This window comes from Capsella rubella, unplaced genomic scaffold (assembly GCF_000375325.1).
Source record: "Capsella rubella cultivar Monte Gargano unplaced genomic scaffold, Caprub1_0 scaffold_6, whole genome shotgun sequence".
NCBI classification, from domain to species: domain Eukaryota; kingdom Viridiplantae; phylum Streptophyta; class Magnoliopsida; order Brassicales; family Brassicaceae; genus Capsella; species Capsella rubella.
Window position 1 is genome coordinate 5,291,388 of NW_006238918.1, and position 24,709 is coordinate 5,316,096.

The following is a 24,709-nucleotide window of genomic DNA, read 5'->3' on the forward strand; positions in this document are numbered from 1 at the left end:
AATAATGGGAGGCTTTTCCTACCAAAAAAAAAAAATAAAGCTTGTTTTACTTTCTAGACTTTTGGCTCTTCATAAATCTATGTAATTCATGTTCTAATCTATATTTACTACCTCATCAAATTTTTAAATGTTGGGTGTCTAGAGGAATCAAATAACCTGACACCATTTGCCAAAAAAACAAAAAGTTGCAACAAGATTAATGTTTTATAAGAAAAGACTAAAAACACACACACACACATAACTAAGAATGCATAGAGTTATTTTGATAAAACTTATGCCCAAGAGTTAATAAAGGCCATCAACTAGACTCGTTTTGCCGAGAGTCTCAGCACGTAAGCCCGGTATATATAAGTATAACGATGCAGATTGATTGATTCGTTAGGCTTCCTAGTGGAAAAGGTAAGTAAACTACTTTGTAAGACTTCACTAACTCTGTCAGTTCAAAATGCTGTTAAAACAACGTTTTAGTTTTATACTTAGAATTCTACATAAAATTATTGTTATCAGACTTATTATATCACCACAATAATGGTGTTTAAACTTTCACATTATTTTGCCATTATAAATTTTACCTTCTTCGTTTTATTTTATGACTCCAAAGTCCCAACTATGTTCTTTAATTATACCAACCATATTTGATGTGGTTTACAGTCTTCTGATAAAGTACATCTGGTTCCAGTTCATTTTCTTCTTTATAAAACAACAAAGTAAAGGAAAAGTCCGAGAACCAAATAGCAAAGAAGAAGGTGGTTTTTAATATATATAAATTCATAGAAAATATATAAAAAACTTGAGTTTTTTGCCGATGATTTCTCAATACAATATGATGTTCCTTTGTATATATATTTTTTAAAAATAATTCATAAACACTATAAGAAATGTGAAAAATATCTTAGTTTGTTTAGATTTAGCCTTAATATAAAAAGAAAAAACGAAAAGTTGAAGATCAATCAGGTGGTCAGGAGGAGGGTTCCTTGCTATGCTCTCTTCCTTAGAAAACAAATCATGCTGCTAACTCCTCACCTAAATTGCACGTGATCTGACTCATCAAATACACGTGGCATAGCATTAATGGATTGTCGTCTACCAAAGGACACAGACGCGTTAGCATATATCGTCACATAATCTTTTTTTTGGAAGATCCAATCTCTCTCTCTCTCTCTCTCTCATCAGAGCTCTACACACAAAACCAATAGTTTCCGACAATATTGTTCACACGATGATACTGAAAACCATTACTAAAATAGACAAAGAGTGGACAAGAACCGCAGAAACTCTCATTGATAGAATTATAATAATTGCGTATTTCTCATGATTTCTCTAATAACCACATCACCCTCACTTTCGTGTAGTCTTATCTTTCTGAAACAAAATCAAAAATAAAATGAAGTTGAAAATTTAATAGTTTTTATTGATTTCTTTTAACAAAAAAACAGTTTTTATTGATTTCTATATGTATTTAAACAATTTTTTAAAATTCAGAAGGAGCCTTTTTTAGAATTTTTTTTTGTTAATGGCTCTGAGATCAGCAAAGCTTCCACTTTTCAGTCCTTTACACGGTAGCATTAGTCACTAATATTATTCGTATTTATCCCTTTTCATTTTCAATTCCCAAACTCGAGACTTTTTTTTAAATTTATAACTTTGGTTAGGAAAATAAAAGCTGTATTCTTTTTAGAATAATTCAACTACAAACAACAATATTTTATACGTGTAGAAGATAAATTTTTGTTGTTGTTGCGTGGATCAATTTGATTGATCTTCAAAAAGGATAAATCTTTTTTATATTTTAGGGTTTGTAGATAAAGGAAGAAGATTTGTGTGGCAAAGAAGTAGATCCATGGCTCCTGCGGCGAAGCTAGACAACAATGAGGAGCTCCGGCGACTCAAGGACGTTAATATTGACGAAGCTTCTGCGCGTCGTCATGTTCGTGATTCCTTGAAAGATATCCAGCTCAATCTTGATCATATCCTCTTCAAGGTAACAGTAACAAATATATCTCAAAATTGAATCTACTATATTCGTCTCTCTTCCAATTGAAATGGGTATACGAAAGGTTGAGACTTTAAGACTAGTTTTGACCACTCTGCTTCAGCTTTGTTTTGAGTCGACTTTTGTGTTTTTATTGATTGATTGAAAATGTTGGTTTTTTCATGATGTTTGCAGACTCCTGAAAATGGAATTAAGACAAAGGAGGTAAAAGAGAGAATGATTTCTTCTTTTTTTTCATGAATCAAAGTTAGTTTATACTTTATAGTTTTGAAGGAACCTCTTGTTGTTGTTTTTGAGATGATACATGGTTTATTGTAGTCTTATGAGGTGAATTCGAGAGGAATTGAGATCTTCTCCAAAAGCTGGCTTCCTGAAGCTTCTACCCCTAGAGCTTTGGTTTGTTTCTGCCATGGCTATGGAGATACTTGCACGTTTTTCTTTGAAGGCATGTTTGTTTGTGTTTTCTTATTTAGCCAATGGTTTGTGTATGAAAACGAGACTGAGGCTTGTTTGATTGCTCACTAGCTTACTTTTTGCAGGAATTGCAAGGAGATTGGCATTATCGGGTTATGGGGTTTTCGCTATGGATTATCCGGGATTTGGCTTATCGGAGGGCTTGCATGGTTATATCCCTAGCTTTGATCTTCTTGTTCAAGATGTCTTGGAGCATTACTCCAACATAAAAGGTAATAGTAACTTTGTATTAAAACCAAGAGAGTCCAAAGGGTAAGCTTTAGGTTCATGTTTTAGTTACTGATTAGATTTCGAATCTTTTGGATGCAGAAAAGCCCGAGTTTAGTTCTCTACCTAGCTTTCTCTTTGGACAGTCAATGGGTGGAGCCGTGTCGCTCAAAATACATCTTAAACAACCAAATGCGTGGGCTGGCGCAGTCTTGGTAGCACCAATGTGCAAAGTAAAGGCTTGTCTTTCTTTATTTTTATTTGCAGAGTCATTAAGCAAACCTCTCGTATTACTAATCATAAGATTCATAAACATTAACTTTGCATACTTATCTGTTTTAGATTGCAGATGATTTGGTTCCACCACCGGTATTAAAACAGATTTTGATTGGTCTAGCCAGTGTTCTACCGAAACAAAAGTTGGTTCCACAAAAGGATTTAGCAGAAGCAGCGTTTAGAGATATCAGGAAGAGAGAGATGGTACAAACATAAATAACAGATTTGAGGAACTTATTTTGGTTAAATCAATTTCTTTACTAAACTAGTGTACTCTTTTTTGCAGACACCATACAATGTAATTTGTTACAGCGGCAAACCACGGCTACGCAGTGCAGTAGAAATGCTTCGAACAACTCAAGAGATTGAAAAACAATTGCAAAAGGTAAAAAGTATGAGAAAAACCTCAATCTAGAAGAGCAGAATCAGAATGATAACATTTCTTGATTTGACCTTTGTAGGTGTCTCTGCCAATATTGATTCTACACGGAGAAGCTGACACAGTGACAGATCCGTCAGTGAGCAGAGAGCTTTACGAGAAAGCGAAAAGTGCGGACAAGAAGATAGTTTTGTATGAAAATGCTTACCATTCTCTGCTCGAAGGCGAACCTGACGACATGATTCTGCGTGTCTTGTCCGATATTATCTCGTGGCTGGACGAGCATAGTTTGCAAGCTGAGGGATCAGTAGTTACTTCTGTGTAGCTTATGAACATTTGTTTCGTTTTACTTTAGGTAGAATTTATTTCTATTCCATTTGTACCTTGTGAAGGGTGGTATTTCTCAACGAATTAGCAAATAAATGGCCATTATTTCGCAATCAATATTACATGATAACTTCGTTTTAACTTTGGAATCATATCTTCAACTATCATATAAAATCTGAGTCAAAGGATTTATTTTCTTTCGTATTGTTTGCAAATCTTTGTGTCATCTTCTATACTTTGGGTTATTTTCGAACAATCAAAATACCAAATTATGGCACGACGATGGAAGTTGTATAAAAGCATAAGAACTTGTACTCTTTATGGGTTACATATGACCAAGCGACTTAGTAATACGGACTAGTATTATACTTTTGTCACCGCTCAGTCGCTAACATTATGTGTACAACATAGGTGAAGCAAAGATTAGTATTTGTAGACAAAACAAACAACACTAGTAGCTTAGCTTACCCACTAATTGTACTAATATTGGCCAAGAAAGCATATACTGTATGTATTCATGAATTTTAATGATAATCAAAACTTTTAGTTCTATATTTAGTAAAATAAAATTAACAAAACGTACATGATAACAATAGTATCTGTTGCTACATTAGGTGCATTAAGCATTTCTCCCAAACTGCATAGACTTCTGACTTCTGAGAGGATAACAAGTTTGGGTTCTTGGGATTTATTAAAAGAAACGAGTTTGTTAATTAACGGGCTTTGTACAAAGCCCATTTAGGGTTAAAATTCTTCACAGGGCTTTGGCTACCTTGAAACCCTAATCATGAAACAATAAAACCTGATTTTACCGAAAGTGAGCTGCGAAGGAGAGAAGCCGCAACATTTTTGTCAATCTTAGGGTTCTTCTTCGCTCCTTCAGATTTTGCTAATCGTGCGTTGCTAATCGGTAAGAGATTCTCTTTCACTCCCTCTCCGGTCAACATCGTTATATGCGAATGTGTTGTTGTTGTCATGAATGAGTTTTTCTTCTCTTGAGAGGCAATGCTGATGTTTTCTGCTGAAATCTAAGTGCTCACTTCTGTGTAAAATGATGCAAAATTTTCAGCTTTATGTGATTGCTCTTCTGCATTCATTGCCCTTATTGTGATTAGGATGAGGGTTCTATTGGTTGCTTTAAGCCTCTGTAGCTCATCGAGCATTACCATGCTTCAGAAAAATTTTGTTTATATGCTTTAGCTATCATTTTGACAGCTGAGAGATTTGGTTGAAACGATTACTTGTCAGTTTGTGTTCATAGATTTACCTTATGTTCATCCTGAGTTTTATAGAATTTGATTCGTATCTGGTGCTTAAGTTCCCACTACAAGGTCACTGTTGTGCTTGTAGTAAGTCCATATGCCTAAAGTCTTACCTTCTCATGTTTTGTTTCTTTGAAATGTAAGGTCTGTGAAGATGTTCTCTGCTCAGAACAAGATCAAGAAGGATAAGAATGCGGAACCAACAGAGTGCGAGGAGCAAGTTGCTCAGGTAATTAATACCTTTTTATGGCATTTTATATAATTTGTCTTCATTTGGAATTTGTTCATTTATTCATTGTCGGCAATTTTCATTTTCTCTTAGGCCTTGTTTGATTTGGAGAACACCAACCAGGAATTGAAATCCGAGTTGAAAGATCTCTACATTAACCAAGCTGTGTATGTCCCTCTATCTTGTTTCTTCCCCCTTCTCATTTCATGGTTGTATTTTTCCTTTACAGAAGGAAACTAACTAGAGCTTTCATTGTAGTCACATGGATATCTCTGGAAACCGCAAAGCTGTTGTGATTTACGTCCCATTCAGATTGAGGAAAGCCTTCCGCAAGATTCATCCCCGTCTTGTTAGAGAGCTTGAGAAGAAGTTCAGTGGAAAGGTAATTTATAAAATTCTGTCTCTTTAGTAAATGCCTAAATAAATCTTACTACAATCGCTCCTAAACACTCTGCCATAATTTTTGTTTCTTTCACAGGATGTTATCTTTGTTACCACAAGAAGGATCATGCGTCCTCCCAAGAAGGGTGCTGCTGTTCAGAGGCCACGTAACAGAACTCTTACCTCTGTTCATGAAGCAATGCTCGAGGATGTTGCTTTCCCCGCTGAGATTGTTGGAAAGCGTACTCGATACCGTCTTGATGGTTCCAAGGTCACGAAGGTATAAAATCACCTACAAAGAATAAACTCAGATCTTTCTCTTGATGAAATTAATCACATCTTTGCGTTCTGTTTTGAATACTATGCCACAGGTGTTTTTGGATGCCAAGCAAAAGAACGACACTGAGTACAAGCTGGAGACTATGGTTGGTGTCTACCGTAAACTTACTGGCAAAGATGTCGTATTTGAGTACCCGGTTGAAGCTTGATGGATGATGATCATCAGGGTAGAGAAAGAGCTTTTGATTATGTTTTGTGGTATTTAGGATGAAGGAAACTCTCTCATTCAGTTCCTTATTCACAATCTTTAATGTTCTATTTTACAAAGACAGCTTTTGTGTTTTTCAATTTTGAAAACTTTTTTGAAATTTCAGATTCATCTCAAATTTCTACATCAAGATATACAGATGACCATGGCAAATATCAGTAATTTGGTGATTAATTTCAGTTCATTAGTTACTATGTAGAAACAACCATTCAACTGCAACTTCTACATTGACATGCTTTATTGTACAGCGTGAAATCAGTTGGTAAACTCATCTAAATCAATCTAAGAATCTGCAATCGCCAACATACATTACTGATAAGTTTGTATAACACTGCTTAAGCATATAGGCCTGGTTACTGACGCTTCAAAGCAGCATTATTCATAAGGGTTATAAGGATTCATACTGAGAAAGAATGATGCTTTTTGTTTACTGTTTACAACAAATAAAAATGCTAAAGAATCTCTACATCAATCCGTCAACTGTTAATTTTGTTTGTAATCTCATATTATACTTTGTGAAACTTATATTTTTGCACAAGATTAAATCTTGAGATTCCTTGACTAAACCCACTGAGCACAAGAGTCTTCACTGCTTCACTTCCTTGTTCTAGTGCTTCATCGATCTGTTTCCGTTCCAATGGACTAAACTTCTGAAGAAGAAAAGCTTTCATATCCATGTTCCCTGGTGGCTTACCAATGCCTGACAAAAATTGAGAAAACAAAAAGCTTGAGAGAGGAACTAAGGGTAGTCTCGGATTCTCGGATTTAACCCAAACCAAACCAAAAACATACCTATGCTTAAACGAGGAAAGTTTCGACGCCCATCCAAACTCCCCATTACACTCTTCACTCTGTAACAAATATAAAAGGTACCATCAGTTAAGAGATCAGAGAACACAGTAAAAGGTTCAAGAGGCACAATTTATACCCGTTGTGATAGCCTTGACCTCCTTTCGGTTGAAGTCTCAAAACTCCATTTGGTAAAGCCATCTCATCGTAAATCTAGGAGTGAGAAACCGGCATCAAGATTCAACAAAAAGGTTCATGAATTCAAACGTTGTTCTGATTTCTAGGGATGCTAAAGTCGGTAAGTTTACCATTAAAATGTGACGCAATGGTACTCGATAGTGTGAAGCTAAAGATCCAACCTTTAAACGACAATATAACAGTTTCAGATACACTGATCTTTGCAAACTTAGCAATAAGATAAGATTGATGGTAAGAAAGTACAAACCGCTTCACCGCTGAAGTTCATATAAGTCTGAGGTTTGGCTAACAAGATAGGCACCTCTTCGATAGCACCTGCGCTGATCATAACATGGAAGCAACAATTCATCAGTTTTTAATGATTAAGTTTGAAACAAGAGAACCGAAAGAAAGAGAAGTAGAACCTATTCCGATTAGAGCTTTAGACTGTATTGTGTTCATCAAAACGCCTTGTTTTCTAGCCAAAACATCAATCATCTCGAAACCAACCTGAAAACAAGACAAACTTGTAGCATTGCAGAGATCAAAACTCAACACCTCCAAATCACTTAAAACTATTTATATTTTTAATAAAAAGGATTGCTTTACATTACATTGTGTCTTGTTCCATGATACTTGTTTCCTGGATTGCCCAAGCCTACGATAAGCCAAGGAGTGTACTCTATTTTGAATCTGTCATTCTCACTAGAAGTAGATGAACAAACCCGAAACCTCGGTTTCTGGAAAACAGGCCTTTCCGCGTGAAAATGGTAAATACTTGGTGTAAACGTTGAGCAGATCATCGAACTGTTCATTCAAAGAAGTGGAATCAATCAATTTAATTACCATCATTTTACTCACTTAAGCTACCAAAATTATCAACAGATATCGCAAAATTTAACCTTTGGTGAACGAACTACTGAGAGTGAAATGACGAGAAACTTCAAGATTCAATTAAAATAATTTCGAACTCGTAAACCCATTTTCAGAGATAAAAAATAAAAACAAAAAAAATAAGTGTAATCGAACAGAAGGAAGACTGAGCAGATTAGTAATGAGCTAGCGACAAGGATAAAACTAAACATGTGTTTGTGCTTTAGATTATGTAATAACATGGCAGCAGGAATAACGGTAAGTGAGAAAGAAAATTGCTTTACCTCCTCTTCTGGAGATTTCGAAAATTTCAAGAGACTTTTTCTTTTGCGAGAGAGAAGACGTTAGAACGAGATAGAAGGATGGATGAACTGATGAGTGAGAGTTTCTTCCGTGAGAGACAGAGAAGATCTTACAAATTGGTCCTTCCTTTGGGTTATTGGGCCTTGTAATTGTAGCCCACAATATGATGATGGGCTAACGTATAGTAGCCCAAATTAATTACTGTGATAAATACGTCAGTTACAGAATGGCACGTGAGAGTTATATAACCACGGCGTCCAGCAACGTCATCCAAAATCTAATCCAGAAAATCTACCGTGGCCATTTCTACCATATTATTACGTACTTTCCTTGGAACTTTGGTCCAATATCATTTGACGCTTAATAAACCAATCAACGATGATAAAATGAAAGTAAACATGATTGAGTATTTTGATAATATATTGAACAAGAATAATTTGTATGTCTCTCTTGCAGTTATAATTAAATAATAAATTGCTCCTTTTAAGTTAAAGTGATAGAACTATAGAAAATATTCAAATTCAATACAAGTATTTCTTTTAGAAAGAAAAAAAAAGCCCGCTAATTGAATAGAGTTAGATATTCATTTTAATGATTTGGAATTTTCTTAGTATAAATAACCAATCCAAAATTTGAAAGATGCATCACATTCATTAAATAAATTAGTGATTTTCTTTTGTTTCCAAAATAAGAAATGAAAATAAACTCATTGATCTTTCCTTATGGTTTTGGATAAATATGAATTATTTACACAAAAATCCAAAACTTATAAGCAACCAAATTTTTTTTTTCTCTTTTTAAAGAAACGACAATAAGCTAAACAGTAAGTGTTCTTCTCTGCAATCACAATCATCTCTCTGGTGTAGAGCAAGAGGAGCACTCACTACTCATCTCTCTCTCTCTCTCTTCTCTAGTCGCGGAGTCTCCGAAGCTTCTCTCTGGTAAAATTTCTGACTACAAACTCCAAATCTCAAGTTTTCGCATGTTTGTTAATCAGTCGCGATCGAGAGTGCGTTTTCTTCTCAATGCAATCGATTTTCCCGATTTCGTGATGTTGCGTCTTCATCGTTTCTGAGTACTGTTGTGGATTTAATGCCATCTTTTTCTCATTCTTTTGACTAATTTCATTTTTCTCTCTTTGTGTCCTCCTCTCGCAATTACGTTTATAAAAAAAAAAAAAGTCAGAAGAAAAATGCAGTCGTCTACGTATGCTGTTAAAGGAAACGCCGCGTTTGCGTTTCAGAAACGGAGCTTCTCTTCTTCTAACCTCCTCAACAGATCGGCGACTTCTACCGGAATTCGCTTCCCCGGTAAGACCGTAACCGCCGGACCTCTCTACTCTTCTCCTTTGAAGAAAGACATGGGTGCCAAGCTTGCACGTGCTGAAAATGGGATCTACAACGTTATGAGTTTCTCTTCGGTCAAACCTCGATCTGTCAGAGCTCATGCCTCCTCTGGTTCGTCCTTCTTTTCTCTTGTACCTCGTTCTGTGATTGCTTACTATATAATTTGTAATATTCTAATGTTTGTTGTTTGGGAAATAATTATGGAGTCATTGTCTGATGTTTTGAGGATTGGAAAAAATGAAGGTGGGGATGCAGAAGAAGCTGTACCTCTGAGATCTGAAGGGAAAAGCTCTGGGACTGTTTTGCCGTTTGTTGGTGTTGCTTGTCTTGGTGCTATCTTGTTTGGTTATCATCTTGGGTATTGAGTTCAACTACACTTGAATCACTGTTTAACTTGGTGCGATCATGGATGTTGGTTAATATAGATTATGATGATGATGATGATGATGATGATGATGATGATGATGATGATGATGTTTCACTGGACTGAATCAGGGTTGTTAATGGTGCTCTTGAATACCTTGCTAAGGATCTTGGGATCGCTGATAATGCTGTTTTGCAAGGCAAGTATTTGATCAGACTTTTATTACTCCTCTTGTTTATCAACTGATTTGTTGCTGGACTGACAGCATTTTGATTCGTGTTATGATTAGTAAACCAAGCTAATAATTGGTTTTCTCTCTTTTTTTGCTTCTGAGCAGGTTGGATCGTTAGTGCGCTGCTTGCTGGTGCAACAGTAGGTTCATTCACCGGAGGTGCATTAGCTGACAAATTTGGAAGAACAAGAACGTTTCAACTGGATGCCATCCCGCTTGCCATTGGTGCTTTCTTATGGTATTTCAAGCAATAAGTCTTACTTATTGGTGGCAAGTTAAGTGAGATTTTTAACGCATTTTGACCCTCTTTTGAATTCGTTAGTGCAACAGCTCAGAGTGTGCAGACTATGATTGTGGGACGTGTGCTCGCTGGAATTGGAATCGGGATCTCATCAGCGATTGTACCACTTTACATATCTGAGGTTCTTTTAATACTGAGTTTCTTCATTTTTGCACCCTTAACTTTATAATATCATGTATGTTTTTTTATATGTTATATTGCTGAAGCGTGTGGTGATGGTCAGATATCACCAACGGAAATCCGTGGAGCACTTGGATCTGTGAACCAGTTGTTCATATGTATAGGAATACTTGCAGCTTTGATAGCTGGATTACCCCTTGCAGCAAACCCTCTATGGTATGTCCTTTAATCATCAAGCAATATTATCTTTACTTGGTTCAGTATTGTGTTCATATAAGTTTCAATCTCATTGTTTTCTAGGTGGAGGACGATGTTTGGTGTTGCAGTTATCCCTTCTGTTCTACTAGCCGTAGGAATGACTTTTTCTCCAGAAAGCCCAAGGTGGCTCGTTCAGGTACTCTTCAGGAACAGAACTCATACTTAGCTGAGATCATTTTTTTGACGAGTCAGGGAAATCAATTTTGCAGCAAGGAAAAGTCTCTCAAGCTGAAAAGGCGATAAAAACTCTGTATGGTAAAGAAAGAGTGGCTGAACTAGTGCGTGACTTATCAACCTCTGGCCAAGGTGGTTCTGAGCCAGAAGCTGGATGGTTAGATCTATTCAGTAGCCGCTACTGGAAAGGTATTGCAAGACTGGGTGAAGATACATTGTTTAGCTTATAATAAAAGCTTGCAGCAGGTTAAGTCAAGATGTTCCTTCTAAACCTCATATCATAATGATCTATTTGCATTGTTCTTTGTCTGTTACTGTTGTAGTTGTAAGCGTAGGTGCAGCTCTCTTCTTGTTTCAACAGTTAGCCGGGATAAATGCAGTTGTGTACTACTCCACGTCAGTGTTCCGTAGTGCCGGAATCCAATCTGATGTAGCTGCCAGTGCTCTCGTTGGAGCATCAAATGTCTTTGGTTTGTTTTCTCTTCTATGTTCCCATTGAATTCCAACATAACCAAATAAATAACCCAAGAATATGTTGTCGCAGGCACTGCTGTCGCTTCATCCTTGATGGACAAAATGGGAAGGAAAAGTCTTCTACTGACAAGCTTTGGTGGAATGGTATAAGTTATATCATAACTCTCAGTCACATTTTTCGAAAATCTTAAGCCGCATTACCATAACCAGGCTAACTTAGATTTATGATCTGTGATTTTCTATTGAATAGGCTTTGTCGATGCTGTTGCTCTCCTTGTCCTTCACATGGAAGGCTCTTGCTGCATATTCTGGAACCCTTGCCGTTGTTGGAACTGTTCTGTAAGTTAATCTTCTCTTTAACAATTTCTTTATAGTCTCTCTGTACAGGACTTGACTGATTCTCATGCTGGCTTGCTTAACTAGATATGTCCTGTCATTCTCACTTGGTGCTGGCCCAGTACCGGCTCTTCTTCTTCCGGAGATATTCGCATCCCGAATCAGAGCAAAAGCCGTCGCTCTTTCTCTTGGCATGCACTGGGTATATATATATCTGTAATTTGTATCGTTCAAAACAGAATTTCTTCTCTCTGTTTCTAATGTTTGTTTTTCTCTCTTTCCCCATTACAGATATCAAACTTTGTGATTGGACTCTACTTCTTAAGCGTAGTGACTAGATTTGGAATCAGCAGTGTATACTTCGGTTTTGCTGGAGTCTGCTTCCTTGCCGTCCTCTACATTGCAGGAAACGTGGTCGAGACTAAAGGACGATCACTCGAGGAAATAGAGCTTGCTCTTACCTCTGGAGTTTGAACTTTAAAAAGAAAAATCAGCCAGAGAAAACATAAAAAAGCCACTTTGTTTCATTATTTAGCATGTGAGTCTTTTCTCTAATCTACCACTCATCTCAATCTTCGGTAAATTGTACAATGGACTAAGTTATCAATAACGAGAATATCGGTTCATCACACTACATGTTGGCTTTCCTTTCCCACCTTTCCCTAGTATCTAGCCTGTTTTCAGGGAAAGAAAAAACAAAGATCGCATTAGCACAGTGTTGTCAATATCACGAAAAAATAAAATCTAAAATCAGCAGAAAAGCTCACCCCCAAAACAGCTTTTGTGGCTTCGTCGGAACTGTAACTTGTGTCTTATTATGATTCTGTTCTTCTAAGGTAGAAGAGGAAGTTGATTCTTTAAATTTCTGAGAGCTTTGTTGGCCATCTTCAATTGCTTTACTCTGACAATTCTTGCTCGCTGCTGCATTTCATTTAAGAGTTTTTACTTTTTAGTCTTTACTGTGTATATGAAGTATATAAACTGTGGATTCACAAAAAGAGAACTGTATACCTTTAGGTTTCTTATGAATCTTTGTATTGGCTTTTATTTGCATACGTCTCTTGTGTAGCTCCTGGTTATCTCAAAACATAACCAAAAATGGGCTTCAATTTCATAAATCATTACTACCAAATAATCAGTGCAAAAAAAAATTGAAAAGTGGGAGTCGAAGAATCTGAAAATCAGACCTGTAATTTCGAAATCTGTTTCTGGGTGACGTTGGAACGACTGAAATTAGGTTGAAGAGATTGTGTTGACGCTAGTAAAGCTTCTTTTCGATTCTCCTCTGCTTCTCTGTCGATTTCGTCGCTTGTCCTCGTCGTCGCCATAGCTTCTCCGGCGTCGGGCTTTGTTAATTCGATAAATTTGAGAGTGATTACGAAACGACGCCGGATCTCCTTTTTTCTCACGTTTCTTTAATATTTTGGGGGAAAATACTAAACTTGCCCCTAAAGAATATGCATGTTTCGACTAACTACCCGAATGTTTTTAATTAATACATAATTGACCTAACATGTTCTTCAATTATCAACTCCACCCAAACTTTTTGGAGATTTCGGCATAAGCGGATTTGTAATTGTTTCGTTATAGTTTAATGAAAACTCTTACATGTATTGTAGTAATTGTGACCATAGATTGTGCCGAAAATAAATGGTCTCTGTATGTCTAAAACAGCTTTGAGTAGAAAGTAAATAACTCTCAAGCTTGGTCTTTAATTACTTTTGTTGCTTGACTAAGCAAATTTGTTTTAATTAAAAATCCACTAATCTTAGTATACCAATCACGACCAACAAGGCTTACTTAAGTAACCTCTGTAATTTATCGAATTTTGAAATCAAAGATTCATAGTATTCTGACTATCTCTAGGAATTTTGGCAATGTGACCTGTCGTCGTTAAGTGAACCTGAAGTTAGGCATGAAATATCTAGTGCACTGGTTCGTGGGTCAGCACCGAACATTTTGCACGCTCTTAATTTTCCTTCAGCATTGCACCATTTTTAATAATTCACTCATCCATGTCACTGATTAATATATTCCTCAACTTGTAATTAAGAAAGTTGAAAGCTTTTAGTTTTAGGATGATCACATATTTGTTTTTATTGTTTATTTGTTTTATTTTTTTGTGTTTGAGTAGTTTAATTTGCTAATTGTTTTGGTTTGGTCATAAGCTAGACCTTGAAAAGAAGAACTAGAGAAACAAAAATTGAACACAAGCACATATAAAATAATTCAATAGATCATGGAGGAATAGGTTTGATATACAGAACTACTCGGTTATATCCACCTCTCACCAAGGTGTTTAATTAAGATTTGGTCCAATTTTGACTACACATAATTGAAGAATTTGAATTCGGTTAAACTAATCTCCCTAGGCTTTATTTATATAACAACATATATATCACACCCTTACTTGAATTACAATCTCTTACTCCGTCCTATGGGCAAGTTAAATTTTCGTCATATCGTGTTAAAGACTTAAGATCTAATAAATCCTAGGTTTTGTGTTAAACACATAATCTTCATATTTATATATTGACCTGAGAACAAATGTAAGAAACTAAAAAGCCAAATAGGTCAAGTCTTCGTTCCAAAGTCTACCCTCTTAACTTGCAAGAGCTCCTTTGACGTTGTCCAATACACTCCAAATACTTTGTTTCTTTTTTCTTTCTCTTTTACAACTTGTAATAAGACATTTATAACTACTGGCTGAAAAATCTTCAACGATCACAACAACATCATCTCTCTCTTTCTCTCTCACTCTCTCTACAATGGGCATTAGTGATCATAAGAGCAAGAAAGAAGAAGAACAGTGCTGCTACTACCCAATGATCTCAAAGCCCTTGAGATCGATTCTCTTACAAAAGGGAAATTTTTTCTTAAGCTCGCTCTTCTTTGTAGTAGGTTTCTCGGTTGGTCTCTTCCTTTGTCTGCAACTAAAAGCCTTCCACATGTCTACGACGAACACACAACGACAACCCTTATGGTCTACACTACTATTCAACCACACCACAACGATGGACATCATACAAGAGTTACCGCTACGAGCACTTCAACACAATATGACCGATCAAGAACTATTCACCAAGGTCTCGTCATTATCATCACCACCATCATCCTTATCATCATCAGCATCAACATCATGGTTTGGGAGGAGACATGATAATGACCGGAAGATGGTGGTGAAGGTGGCTTTCATGTTCATGACAGGTGGCAGACTCCCACTGGCAGGCTTGTGGGAGAAGTTCTTTGAAGGACATGAAGGGTTTTATTCAATATATGTCCATACTAATCCATCTTTTCAAGATTCTTTCCCGGAAACTTCTGTCTTCTATTCAAGAAAAATCCCAAGCCAGGTGACAAATTAATTAACAGCCTTAATTAGTTAAATTACCTCTTCCTCTTTTCTTAATTACTATATTCGTATATAGTTACCCCCTAATCTATACACATGATTTTTTTTTTTTTTTTGTTAAACATCTATACACATGATTAGCATACATCTAGCGCTAGTTCTCCTTAGATATATTATCTCTTGGATTTGACAGGTTGGTTTTTTCACGTGGCACGTGTGTGTGTGTTGTTGATCTTTTTATTCGACGCTTGCATATGGTCCATCAAGGCATGAACCCATTTGATTTTATTCTGACATAAATAACATTTCTTTAAGAAAATTCTAACATAGACTATTCTGCAATTTCTAGATATTATATATACACTGAAATGCCTAGCCATGGGCAAAATATTCGTTAGATTCGCTTCGCTTTGATATTTGTTTCGATTCGATTCGAAAAATTCAAATATCTATAAGACATAGAACCGAAACAAATATGAAAATGTAGTATTCGTAAAAACCGAAGCAAATAACAAATATTGATTTTTTTAGTGCCGAATATCCGCTTCGCTTCGTATATTTATATATATATGTATAAATATAAATCATTATATAATATATATATAATATGTGTATTTATAGATTTGGGTATATATCTGATAGGCCTATTATTCAAATTATTATATTTTGGCCCGTTGGATTTTTTGCTAAATGTTGTTCTTAAGCAAATAAAACTTTATTAGAAAAATTAATAGTAAAAATAAAATGTGAGAATTCTATGGACGGTGGTTACATTTACTTCTTACTTTGAAAACATGTTAAACAAGAACCTCTAATATCTCACATTTATCATTTTATATTTATATTTATGTACTATATATTTTTAGTTTAAAAAGAAAAAATTAATAGATCGAAGCGAAGCAAGTAATTCGCAAATAGTACGAAAAATATTCAAATATTCGAAGTTCCGAATACTCGAAAATTTACGAATCGAAGCAAATAGCAAAATCAACTATTCGGTCGAGGCGAAGCAAATAACAAATATTATAAATTTTCCGAATATTCGCTTCGTGCCCAGAGCTATGAAATGGTCGTATGAAATGGATGCTTATTACGTTTAATACTACGTTCGTACGATGCATAAAGAAACCTGTACAAAATTGTGATCGGTACTGTCAAGTTTTACGTCTAAAATAAAACCAAATTTTTTACCTATTTCTGACGTTGACAAAACTATCAAATAATTTTCTGACTTCTCCATTAATCTCGATAGATTAATTAAGGCCACTGTTAAATCCTTGTAGCTTAATTCTAAAGAAATTACAAAATGTTTTATTGGACAAAAATGCTTGAATCTGTGTATATATCTATATATATTTATAAGTTTTTTTTAACAATAATATTAATGTTGGTTTGGGAAACTTTTTTTTGTCAAAACAGCCGGTGTATTGGGGAACATCATCAATGGTAGATGCAGAGAAGAGACTACTAGCCAATGCTCTTCTCGACGAATCGAACCAAAGATTTGTGCTCTTGTCCGATTCTTGCATCCCACTCTACAATTTCACAACCATCTACGATTACTTAACCGGCACAAACCTCAGCTTCATTGGCTCATTCGACGACCCAAGAAAATCCGGTAGAGGCCGTTACAACCCCAAAATGTATCCACAAATCAACATCACACATTGGCGAAAAGGATCACAATGGTTTGAGACAACTCGAGAACTTGCCCTTCCTATCATCTTAGACACGTTCTACTACAAAATATTCGATCAGCATTGTAAACCGCCTTGTTACATGGACGAGCATTATATCCCAACTCTCGTTCACATGTTGCATGGTGAGATGAGCTCGAACCGGACCTTGACGTGGGTCGATTGGTCCAAAGCCGGTCCACATCCTGGTCGGTTTATTTGGCCTGATATCACCGATGAGTTTCTTAACCGGATCCGGTTTACGGACGAGTGTGTCTATTATGGCCGTGGTGGAGAGAACATTACAACTTCCAAGTGTTTTTTATTTGCGAGGAAATTCACAGCCGAGACTTTAGAGCCTTTGTTAAGAATTTCTCCTTTAGTTCTTGGTTTTGGTCCATAATTTACTTCAAAATTGTGAGTTTATTTGTTTTTTCAATTAGTAAATATTAAGCTACTAATAAAGTTTTAATATTGTACTTTAGAAACATTTTTTTTTTGTAATCATAAGTTTTACATTGACCAGTTAATTAATGTGTATACTTAGAGCTGTGTATTCTTATCTTATCCAAGGTTTTTTTGTCGCTTTGTGAGCCTTTTGGTGTCTCTTGTAAAAAATGTGGGCTCGAAAACTCAAAGTTGCAGACTTTAACTCAAATGCTAGCTCCTCTGTTCCTCTCGGCGCGAGCTTTTCCATCTTTGATCACTAACTCCTCCTTAAACCCTAATCAAAACCCTTCGAATGCCGCTAAAACCCCTCAATTTGATAAATTTAGGGAGAACCGAGGACACTCTGATGCCGCGATTAAGGTTCCGACTGCTCCATGGATGAAAGGTCCTCTCTTGCTTCGACCCGATGAGATTCTCGACGCTGAGAAGAGGAACAAGCCACGAAAATCTGAAGAGAAGACGTTCAAGGCGTTGAATCGTAGAGAGAGTGGTGTCAGGGGAAGGAAAGCGATGAAGAAAATTGTGCGTAATGTCGAAAAGCTTGATGAGGACAGCGATTCTCAAGATACCCAGATGGGTGATTTGAGCGAATTCGATTGTTTAGCTCGAATTGCGGAGGAAACCACCGAGTCGTCGGAGAAGAGATTTGGCGGGAGAATGCCATGGGAAAGAGAAGAAGAGAGGTTTATATTGCGGAGGACGAAGAAGGAGAGAGTTCCGACGACGGCTGAGCTTATTCTCGACGAAGGATTGTTGAATAAGCTGAGACGTGAAGCTTCGAAGATGAGAAAATGGGTGAATGTGAGAAAAGCAGGAGTTACTGAGCCTGTTGTGAATGAGATTAGATCGATCTGGAGGTCGAATGAGCTTGCTATGGTGAGATTTGATATTCCTCTGTGTCGGAATATGGAGCGAGCTCAAGAGATCATAGAGGTTTGGTTATTTCTACTTCATTTATCCGTTGAAGCTTGTTGAAACCTTTGATGTTACTCTGAAATGATTTCTCATGTTTTCAAGAATAGATGAAGACTGGAGGCTTGGTTGTGTTAAGCAAGAAGGAATTTGTCGTTGTTTATCGAGGAGGACCGAGTAATTCAACAGAGAAAACTGAGTCTGGACAAGATGAGATTAGCTCATCGTTGTACGAGAGAGAAGCTGATAGGTTATTGGATGGTTTAGGACCTCGATATATGGATTGGTGGATGAGAAGACCGTTTCCAGTTGATGCTGACTTGCTTCCTGAAGTGGTAAATGGATATAGAACTCCATCTAGACGTTGTCCACCAAACACTAGAGCTAAACTAAGCGATGAAGAGCTTACCTACTTGAGAAACATTGCTCAAGCTTTACCGTTTCATTTCGTCCTTGGTAATTTGTCTGCACTACTTTTTCTCTCTCCCTCACTTTGTCTGTGTTCAATAAAGTTGAGCTTCAGGGAGAGTTGTTCATATGTTTCCTGAAGATATCATGCAAAAATGAGAGAACTTGGTCAAAATAGATCTTCTTTGAAACCAAAAAAAAAACAATTCTTGAGTAGATTAATCACTTTGAGAAGAGATAAGATCAAGAAATGGATCTCTTACTTGCCAGAATATGCAGCATTTCATGTTTAAAGTCTCTGTCTTTGTTTTTCATTTCCGTATACTTATTGTCTTTCGCTTTACATTGGTATTTACTAAGTGCTGCTCTCTTTGCGTTTGCTTGCGGTTTTCTCCCTCGAGTGTTCAACAATCTTTTTTCATTCATTTCTGAAGGGAGGAACCACGGGCTTCAAGGTTTAGCTTCCGCTATTGTGAAACTATGGGAGAGAAGTACTATTGCAAAGATTGCAATCAAATGGGGAGCTATTAATACAAACAATGAGAAAATGGCAGATGAATTGAAGGTAATTTTTATCTTTTTTTCTTAAGTTCACTTTCTGATTATATCCAACATTGTTGTCGCTGATGCGAATTTTTGGGATCTAACACAAAAAAATTTCAGCATCTCACTGGAGGAGTTCTGATACTACGAAACAGATACTTGATAATACTTTTCAGAGGCAAAGACTTCCTTTCTGATGAAAATGCCGATTTAGTTATAGACAGAGAAAGATTACTCAGTAGGTACCAACATTTTGAAGAAACTAAACGCGAGAGTCAGATAGAAATCGTGGAGGTGGTAACAAATGGTAAGCAGTTGGAGGAAACAAGTAAAACTGGAACTTTATTAGAGTTTCAAGAACTCCAAAGAAAATTTGGAGAAATGGAGACGCGAAATCTAGAGACTGAAGCTGAGAAAGCAAGGCTAGAAAAGGAACTCAAAAGCCAAGAACACAAGCTTTCCATTGTAAGCATTTTTAGCTTCCAAAACGTTGCATCTTTTTGGTTCACCTATTTGTAATAGAATTTCCATGGGTTGCTCCTTCTTTTTGCAGTTAAAATTAAAGATAGAGAAATCAACAAAGGAACTGTTCAGATTAAATTCGTTATGGAAACCATCTGAGCGAGATGATGACATTGAGATATTGACAAAGGAAGAAAGAGAATGCTTGAGAAGAGTAGGGCTGAAGATGAACAGCAGCTTGGTTCTCGGTAGGAGCCACTGGATCCATTATTGGCTTCTTCTTAATCCCTAATCCAATGGTTATGAGATTGGTTTACACAACTTTCAAATTTGTAGGTAGAAGAGGAGTTTTTTATGGTGTAATGGAAGGTCTGCATCAGCATTGGAAGCACAGGGAGGTTGCGAAAGTGATCACGATGCAGAAGATATTCTCGAGAGTTCTTTACTCAGCGAAATCCCTTGAAGCAGAGAGCAATGGAGTACTTATCTCAATTGAAAAACTTAAAGAAGGACATGCGATACTCATATACCGTGGCAAGAACTACAAACGTCCTTCATCAAAACTGATGGCACAGAATCTTTTGACGAAAAGAAAAGCGTTACAAAGATCTGTTGCGATGCAGCGACTCGGCGTAAGTGAAACAAATGAAAGAATTCTCCTTTCATTTAAAAAACTGTGAAAGAATGTTGTGAACCCCATTTGAATTAATCTTTTCTCTGTTTTTCTTTTACCATTGTGGCAGTCACTGAAGTTCTTCGCTTACCAAAGAGAGAGAGCAATAGAAGATTTGAAGGTGAGTTTGGTAAATCTTGAAGACTCTGCTTCTGAGTTAGGTTGATGCAAAATGAATTGCACAAGGAAGTGCTGGAAAAAAGTTGGCCAACATGCCAAATCAAATACATTTTTTACTTGACTGGACCACATATTCATTTACTGTGGTGTATTTCGATAACTTACTCGAAATATATATTGAGTAATTGAGCCTGACTGATTATCGTGTATATATAAATCATGTAATGTCACATTTTCTGAATAAAAAGAAACATTAAACTAAAAAAGGATGTTTGATTTGGCAATAATGTGAAGATGAAGCACGTGAATTCTTCGAATGGAGAATACTTGTTGAAGCTTTGAGGCATACACAACAAACATAGTAGTAATTTTTCATGTTTTGGTGGCTTTTTAGGGATCGTTCCAAAATTTCCCATACTTTTAAAAAGTTTATTTGTTAAAGTACTTTTTTGCTGTCGAAAATATTACACTCTTAACTTTCTCGTCGATCTTTAATTTTTTACTATTTTCACACTTCTTCGAATCATTGAAGATGTTAGTGGACATGATAGAAGTGGAGGAAACTGGTAAATCTAGAATTGTCATTAATAAACGAATTACACTTTACATAATCTAACGCACTACGCACACTTTATAAACTGAAGAATTAACAATATTGTACCCAAAAAAACATCAAGGTATTATTGACCTCCTTACAATTATATAATGATTAATGACTAATTATTTTCTTCTTTAACAAATGGATAATATACTCGTATAACGAAATCTAACCTACAGTATCTTGAAATTGAAAAGAAAAAAAAAATAAATATGGAAGAATTTAATACTAATTACAAATGTCTAAAAAACTAAGACAATTAAGTTCCTACAAAACCAAAACCAGAAATAATAAATGCAATAGCTTGCATGTAAAGATAGATATATAACGATGTCTTCCCAAAGGCAAGGTTATAGGAGGCACAACACAAAATGTATATCCCTACCATCATCTCCTTTGAGTTTATCCTAGAAGCAGCCAAAGCAAAATGAAAATTGTTGACTTAGTTTTGAAGATAAATCCAATGAAGAAGAAGAAAAAAAAAGGTTTAATTGATGAGTTACCTTTCGAGAACTCCATTGCAAGGTTTTCTTATTTGAGGAAGTAACTTGGTCTCAAGAGCATCTCCTAATTTTTCAGTAACAACCCATTCGTTCACTCTCCCTCCTTCGAGTAAACCAATGAAAGTGCCTTTTGTTCGATGCATAGCCATTACATTCTCGAACAATACCCAAAATATCACTAGGTAGAATGATCTATATATAGAATTATGTTGATCATACACAAAAACGTTAATTATATATACGTAAGTATATATGCATATCACTATTGATGATCAATTGTTGTGGCAGTATAGTAATAACCTTGGAGTGGCAATGGCATTGAAGAGAGTGATCATAAAAGGAAAATAAACAGTTGACCAAGTGGGGATGTTGACTTCGGAAAAGAAAACGCTCGTAGGAAGAACGACACAATAGAAGAAGAAAGTGAAGAAATGGACTATGATCTTCCTTACAAAAAAGAAGCTGTATATCACATACATTTTCTTCCAAATCGTCACTCTCTGTTCATGATAATTACAAAAACCAAATTCATTAATAACCAAACGTTTTCCAAAAAAAAACCAAGATCAAAACCATAAAACGAAACGCAATTAAATGTGCATATATATGCCTCATGTACTAGTCATCACGTTGGATGTTTTGTCTCTCTCATAAATAATGGAGAAGAAACCAAAAAGAATGGTGGCACGTGAGTGTGTTGTGCCTTGGAATGAACTACAAATTAAGTTGGAGAATGAAATCATTCTAACTACATATATAGTTTGGTATCTTTCTTCTTCTTTTTTAAAATTTTTGGGTCAGATAGAGAGAATAATAGTTAGTGTAGTGTAGTGTACCTTGTTGCTAATAATCTCCAGAGTCATCTTTCTGAAAAGATTAGCTGGACCGCATGACCATCGATGCTGCTGGAATCTGAACGCTTTAAATTGACTTGGTAGCTCACTTTTCACCTACAAATATCGATCGATCGATATCCACACGTTAATGCATACTTCTTTCTTTAATTTTATTTGCTGCATTATTATTCCGTATGGAATTATAGTCATGTGCTGCAACAGTGCATAAAAGTGTATGTACAGCAACAACACCACATGTGACAAAGATTAATTAAAGATTTGGACTGGTTCATATATACGAGGTTATATTTTGTTCTTTTCAACTACAAATAGTCCAAATTAGAGAATTGGAAAATACCTCAACGTCATTGACGAAGACAAATTTCCAACCGTGTAGACCAACACGAACGGCCAAGTCCATGTCTTCTACGGTGGTCCGGTCTTTCCAACCTCCGGCTTCTTCCATTGCTGCCATTCTCCATACACCCGCAGTCCCTATCACAAATTTGTATTCAATTTCTCATTACCATTTTGCTTTTGGGTTGAACATTCCATAATTAATACTTAACTTTATCAATCAAAAAGATAAAAGTAAAATATATATACAAACAAATGTGGCATGTTTTATCAATTGTCGGTAAAAAAAAAAGTGAAGCTAGGAAGAATATAGAATGAGAGGATCTAATAAATAAAATATGAAGTTTGGTTGGTGATGACCAACAAGATAAGGTATTTAAAATAAATGTTGATAAGGAAGGATGTGGATGTAGTAGTAGTTTATTACCATTGAAGCCAAAGAAGGCATGTCTAGTGGATCCTGATTGTTGCTCTGCCGTGAAATGGTAATTGAGGGACATCTCCTGCATCCTAGTCATCAAGCACTTCTTTGCGTTCACTGCCACACCAATGACTATAAATAAATGACAACACATAATGTGTTCGTGTTAAGTGCATATATCTGCAAGTAGCTATAGAAGTAGTCATACCAAATTTCCATCGAGCTTGAACGAGAGCAAGCTCGGGATTGTGGATGAGAAATGGGACAGTGCGTTGGAGGTAATCGGGCTCTGGCTGGAAATCGGCGTCGAAGATGGCAATGTAGGTGCATTGTTTGACGTAGCTATGCCTCATGCCTTGTTTGAGAGCTCCAGCTTTATACCCATTTCTGTTGTCTCTCCTCTCACATTTTATGTTGATGCCTTTGCTTGCCCATTTCCCACACTCTATGTTCACCATTTCCTGCAAAGTAACACAACGTCCTTCCAGAGATTGATATCATTGTGGTTATAACAACACCATATAAGTAATAATTATTGTGGTTATAATAAAACCATATCGTTGTGGTTATAACAAAACCATATGGAAATTGTGAAGGCAATTTACAATAATTATTAAAATTTGTTTTCTTTATAAAATAAATTTTATTAAATGTTAAAAAAAAAACAAAAAAGGAAAAATAAACTTTCACTAGTAGAGTTAATATCATGGGGTTAGAAGAATAATAAATATATGTACCATGATAGTGGGATCAGTGGAATCGTCTAAAACTTGAATGATGAGTCGATTCCATGGCCATACGAGTGTGCAAGCAGCACCAATGGATAACTGAAACACCTGTGGAGTAAAGAAACTTTACTTAAAAGCTGCATCGATCACTAAATAAATGAAAAAAATAAAAACAGAACAAGTTATATAAAAGTAAATAAATAAACACCTCTCGTTCGTTGTACATTGGGATTTGGACAAGAACCATGGGATAGTTTTGATCGCCGAGCTCTATGTCCTCTTGCATCGCCTCCCATTTGTAGATGTTCTCGGGTTTGCGTTTAAAAAGCTTGATGTAGATGACCACAATGTTCATATACAGGCTTTCAACGAAAACAATGAGTGAGATGACCAGACATATAGCCACCAAACACTTGAACAGTGGAACTATAAGTAGACTTCTCATCTCTCTACACCACATCCACATAGTAGTCTCCATGCTTATCTGTACTGACGATATCTTCACTTCACACCATTTTATGCTTAAAGTCGCAGCTGCAACCTCAAATTCATCCTCTGGCAAAAGAAAACTTTAGAATGAAAGAAGTGGGAGTGAGTGAGATATGTGGATTCAGCAGAGATATGGGGTTTTCTTGTTCTGTCTATAAGTGTCTGACTTTTCAGAGATTCTCTTTTTTTTTTTTTTTTGGGTGATTGAATTGAGTAATTTGTCTTTGGTAGTTTTAAGAGTTTTTTGTTTCTATATTGATTCGACGTCGTTTACGGAAATATGTGGACCAGATCTATGACATAATGATAGCTAGTGGGAACAACAAGATGAGAAAAAGACCAAACAAAGTTTTAACCTT

General features: G+C 36.1%; 8 protein-coding genes across 11 annotated transcripts; 5 read left to right on the forward strand and 3 right to left on the reverse strand.

Moving 5' to 3' along the window:
* The first annotated feature begins 1,498 nt into the window (after positions 1-1,498).
* Positions 1,499-3,799, forward strand: LOC17881999 (caffeoylshikimate esterase). 2 transcript variants are annotated; one of them, XM_023780704.1, is made up of 9 exons: positions 1,499-1,559; positions 1,794-1,981; positions 2,168-2,197; positions 2,312-2,438; positions 2,533-2,679; positions 2,777-2,907; positions 3,017-3,154; positions 3,237-3,335; positions 3,412-3,799. In XM_023780704.1, the coding sequence occupies exons 1-9, from the start codon at positions 1,514-1,516 to the stop codon at positions 3,652-3,654; spliced, it is 1,149 nt and encodes a 382-aa protein (XP_023636472.1). In that variant the 5' UTR covers positions 1,499-1,513; the 3' UTR covers positions 3,655-3,799. The 2 variants fall into 2 exon arrangements, with proteins under 2 accessions (XP_023636472.1, XP_006289624.2); XM_006289562.2 differs by having other exon boundaries at positions 1,803-1,981.
* Positions 3,800-4,462: 663 nt separating this feature from the next.
* LOC17881609 (40S ribosomal protein S7-3) lies at positions 4,463-6,209 on the forward strand. Its single transcript, XM_006288667.2, has 6 exons — positions 4,463-4,566; positions 5,063-5,147; positions 5,241-5,314; positions 5,406-5,529; positions 5,626-5,808; positions 5,900-6,209. Exons 2-6 carry the CDS (start codon positions 5,073-5,075, stop codon positions 6,014-6,016), a joined length of 573 nt encoding a protein of 190 aa, XP_006288729.1. The 5' UTR covers positions 4,463-4,566; positions 5,063-5,072; the 3' UTR covers positions 6,017-6,209.
* A 241-nt stretch (positions 6,210-6,450) lies between these two features.
* LOC17882631 (chloroplastic group IIB intron splicing facilitator CRS2-B, chloroplastic) lies at positions 6,451-8,323 on the reverse strand. Of its 2 annotated transcripts, none has more exons than XM_006288497.2 (8): positions 8,199-8,323; positions 7,656-7,848; positions 7,467-7,551; positions 7,310-7,377; positions 7,173-7,223; positions 7,004-7,077; positions 6,868-6,926; positions 6,451-6,775 (listed from the first exon to the last, which is right to left on the reverse strand). In XM_006288497.2, exons 2-8 carry the CDS (start codon positions 7,842-7,844, stop codon positions 6,582-6,584), a joined length of 720 nt encoding a protein of 239 aa, XP_006288559.1. In that variant the 5' UTR covers positions 7,845-7,848; positions 8,199-8,323; the 3' UTR covers positions 6,451-6,581. The 2 variants fall into 2 exon arrangements, with proteins under 2 accessions (XP_006288559.1, XP_023637008.1); XM_023781240.1 differs by having other exon boundaries at positions 7,467-7,567; positions 7,651-7,848.
* A 704-nt stretch (positions 8,324-9,027) lies between these two features.
* On the forward strand, positions 9,028-12,453 carry LOC17881771 (plastidic glucose transporter 4). The gene is made up of 14 exons (XM_006290116.2): positions 9,028-9,158; positions 9,399-9,674; positions 9,807-9,921; positions 10,059-10,126; positions 10,265-10,397; positions 10,482-10,581; positions 10,684-10,796; positions 10,881-10,974; positions 11,048-11,201; positions 11,336-11,482; positions 11,557-11,630; positions 11,737-11,825; positions 11,910-12,024; positions 12,114-12,453. The coding sequence occupies exons 2-14, from the start codon at positions 9,410-9,412 to the stop codon at positions 12,294-12,296; spliced, it is 1,650 nt and encodes a 549-aa protein (XP_006290178.1). The 5' UTR covers positions 9,028-9,158; positions 9,399-9,409; the 3' UTR covers positions 12,297-12,453.
* On the reverse strand, positions 12,325-13,166 carry LOC17882657. Of its 2 annotated transcripts, none has more exons than XM_006290089.2 (4): positions 13,010-13,166; positions 12,834-12,894; positions 12,590-12,740; positions 12,325-12,496 (listed from the first exon to the last, which is right to left on the reverse strand). In XM_006290089.2, exons 1-4 carry the CDS (start codon positions 13,148-13,150, stop codon positions 12,454-12,456), a joined length of 396 nt encoding a protein of 131 aa, XP_006290151.1. In that variant the 5' UTR covers positions 13,151-13,166; the 3' UTR covers positions 12,325-12,453. The 2 variants fall into 2 exon arrangements, with proteins under 2 accessions (XP_006290151.1, XP_023636406.1); XM_023780638.1 differs by having other exon boundaries at positions 12,590-12,743.
* Positions 13,167-14,469: 1,303 nt separating this feature from the next.
* LOC17882844 lies at positions 14,470-17,303 on the forward strand. The gene is made up of 2 exons (XM_006287783.2): positions 14,470-15,175; positions 16,594-17,303. The coding sequence occupies exons 1-2, from the start codon at positions 14,591-14,593 to the stop codon at positions 17,251-17,253; spliced, it is 1,245 nt and encodes a 414-aa protein (XP_006287845.1). The 5' UTR covers positions 14,470-14,590; the 3' UTR covers positions 17,254-17,303.
* Positions 17,304-17,383: 80 nt separating this feature from the next.
* Positions 17,384-20,662, forward strand: LOC17881737 (chloroplastic group IIA intron splicing facilitator CRS1, chloroplastic). The gene is made up of 8 exons (XM_006287084.2): positions 17,384-17,401; positions 17,445-18,233; positions 18,323-18,668; positions 19,055-19,185; positions 19,284-19,628; positions 19,717-19,873; positions 19,962-20,257; positions 20,369-20,662. Exons 1-8 carry the CDS (start codon positions 17,384-17,386, stop codon positions 20,462-20,464), a joined length of 2,178 nt encoding a protein of 725 aa, XP_006287146.2. The 3' UTR covers positions 20,465-20,662.
* Positions 20,663-21,199: 537 nt separating this feature from the next.
* Positions 21,200-24,545, reverse strand: LOC17884062 (probable mannan synthase 11). Its single transcript, XM_006287491.2, has 9 exons — positions 24,070-24,545; positions 23,871-23,969; positions 23,342-23,594; positions 23,140-23,250; positions 22,714-22,850; positions 22,356-22,469; positions 21,820-22,019; positions 21,520-21,711; positions 21,200-21,423 (listed from the first exon to the last, which is right to left on the reverse strand). Exons 1-9 carry the CDS (start codon positions 24,337-24,339, stop codon positions 21,276-21,278), a joined length of 1,524 nt encoding a protein of 507 aa, XP_006287553.1. The 5' UTR covers positions 24,340-24,545; the 3' UTR covers positions 21,200-21,275.
* Between the last annotated feature and the right edge of the window lie 164 nt (positions 24,546-24,709).

Excerpts from the sequence above, each read along its gene's own strand:
- LOC17881737 (XM_006287084.2), top strand. Across the intron at positions 19,186-19,283 it reads AAATGGCAGATGAATTGAAG|CATCTCACTGGAGGAGTTCT; the intron begins GTAATTTTTATC and ends AAAAAATTTCAG. Across the intron at positions 20,258-20,368 it reads TTGCGATGCAGCGACTCGGC|TCACTGAAGTTCTTCGCTTA; the intron begins GTAAGTGAAACA and ends CCATTGTGGCAG.
- LOC17881771 (XM_006290116.2), top strand. The coding sequence starts at position 9,410 with ATGCAGTCGTCTACGTATGCTGTTAAAGGAAACGCCGCGTTTGCGTTT. Across the intron at positions 11,202-11,335 it reads CAGTAGCCGCTACTGGAAAG|TTGTAAGCGTAGGTGCAGCT; the intron begins GTATTGCAAGAC and ends TTACTGTTGTAG. Across the intron at positions 12,025-12,113 it reads TTTCTCTTGGCATGCACTGG|ATATCAAACTTTGTGATTGG; the intron begins GTATATATATAT and ends TCCCCATTACAG.
- LOC17882631 (XM_023781240.1), bottom strand. The coding sequence starts at position 7,844 with ATGATCTGCTCAACGTTTACACCAAGTATTTACCATTTTCACGCGGAA. Across the intron at positions 7,378-7,466 it reads TAAAGCTCTAATCGGAATAG|GTGCTATCGAAGAGGTGCCT; the intron begins GTTCTACTTCTC and ends TGATCAGCGCAG. Across the intron at positions 7,078-7,172 it reads CATTGCGTCACATTTTAATG|ATTTACGATGAGATGGCTTT; the intron begins GTAAACTTACCG and ends TCTCACTCCTAG.
- LOC17882844 (XM_006287783.2), top strand. The coding sequence starts at position 14,591 with ATGGGCATTAGTGATCATAAGAGCAAGAAAGAAGAAGAACAGTGCTGC. Across the intron at positions 15,176-16,593 it reads CAAGAAAAATCCCAAGCCAG|CCGGTGTATTGGGGAACATC; the intron begins GTGACAAATTAA and ends TTGTCAAAACAG.
- LOC17882657 (XM_023780638.1), bottom strand. The coding sequence starts at position 13,150 with ATGGCGACGACGAGGACAAGCGACGAAATCGACAGAGAAGCAGAGGAG. Across the intron at positions 12,895-13,009 it reads AACAGATTTCGAAATTACAG|GAGCTACACAAGAGACGTAT; the intron begins GTCTGATTTTCA and ends TGAGATAACCAG. Across the intron at positions 12,744-12,833 it reads GATTCATAAGAAACCTAAAG|CAGCGAGCAAGAATTGTCAG; the intron begins GTATACAGTTCT and ends AATGAAATGCAG.
- LOC17881609 (XM_006288667.2), top strand. The coding sequence starts at position 5,073 with ATGTTCTCTGCTCAGAACAAGATCAAGAAGGATAAGAATGCGGAACCA. Across the intron at positions 5,530-5,625 it reads AGAAGAAGTTCAGTGGAAAG|GATGTTATCTTTGTTACCAC; the intron begins GTAATTTATAAA and ends TTTCTTTCACAG. Across the intron at positions 5,809-5,899 it reads ATGGTTCCAAGGTCACGAAG|GTGTTTTTGGATGCCAAGCA; the intron begins GTATAAAATCAC and ends ACTATGCCACAG.
- LOC17881999 (XM_023780704.1), top strand. The coding sequence starts at position 1,514 with ATGGCTCTGAGATCAGCAAAGCTTCCACTTTTCAGTCCTTTACACG. Across the intron at positions 2,198-2,311 it reads ATGGAATTAAGACAAAGGAG|TCTTATGAGGTGAATTCGAG; the intron begins GTAAAAGAGAGA and ends GGTTTATTGTAG. Across the intron at positions 2,680-2,776 it reads GCATTACTCCAACATAAAAG|AAAAGCCCGAGTTTAGTTCT; the intron begins GTAATAGTAACT and ends TTTTGGATGCAG.
- LOC17884062 (XM_006287491.2), bottom strand. The coding sequence starts at position 24,339 with ATGGAGACTACTATGTGGATGTGGTGTAGAGAGATGAGAAGTCTACTT. Across the intron at positions 23,595-23,870 it reads CCACTGATCCCACTATCATG|GAAATGGTGAACATAGAGTG; the intron begins GTACATATATTT and ends GTTACTTTGCAG. Across the intron at positions 22,470-22,713 it reads TCTTCGTCAATGACGTTGAG|GTGAAAAGTGAGCTACCAAG; the intron begins GTATTTTCCAAT and ends CGATATTTGTAG.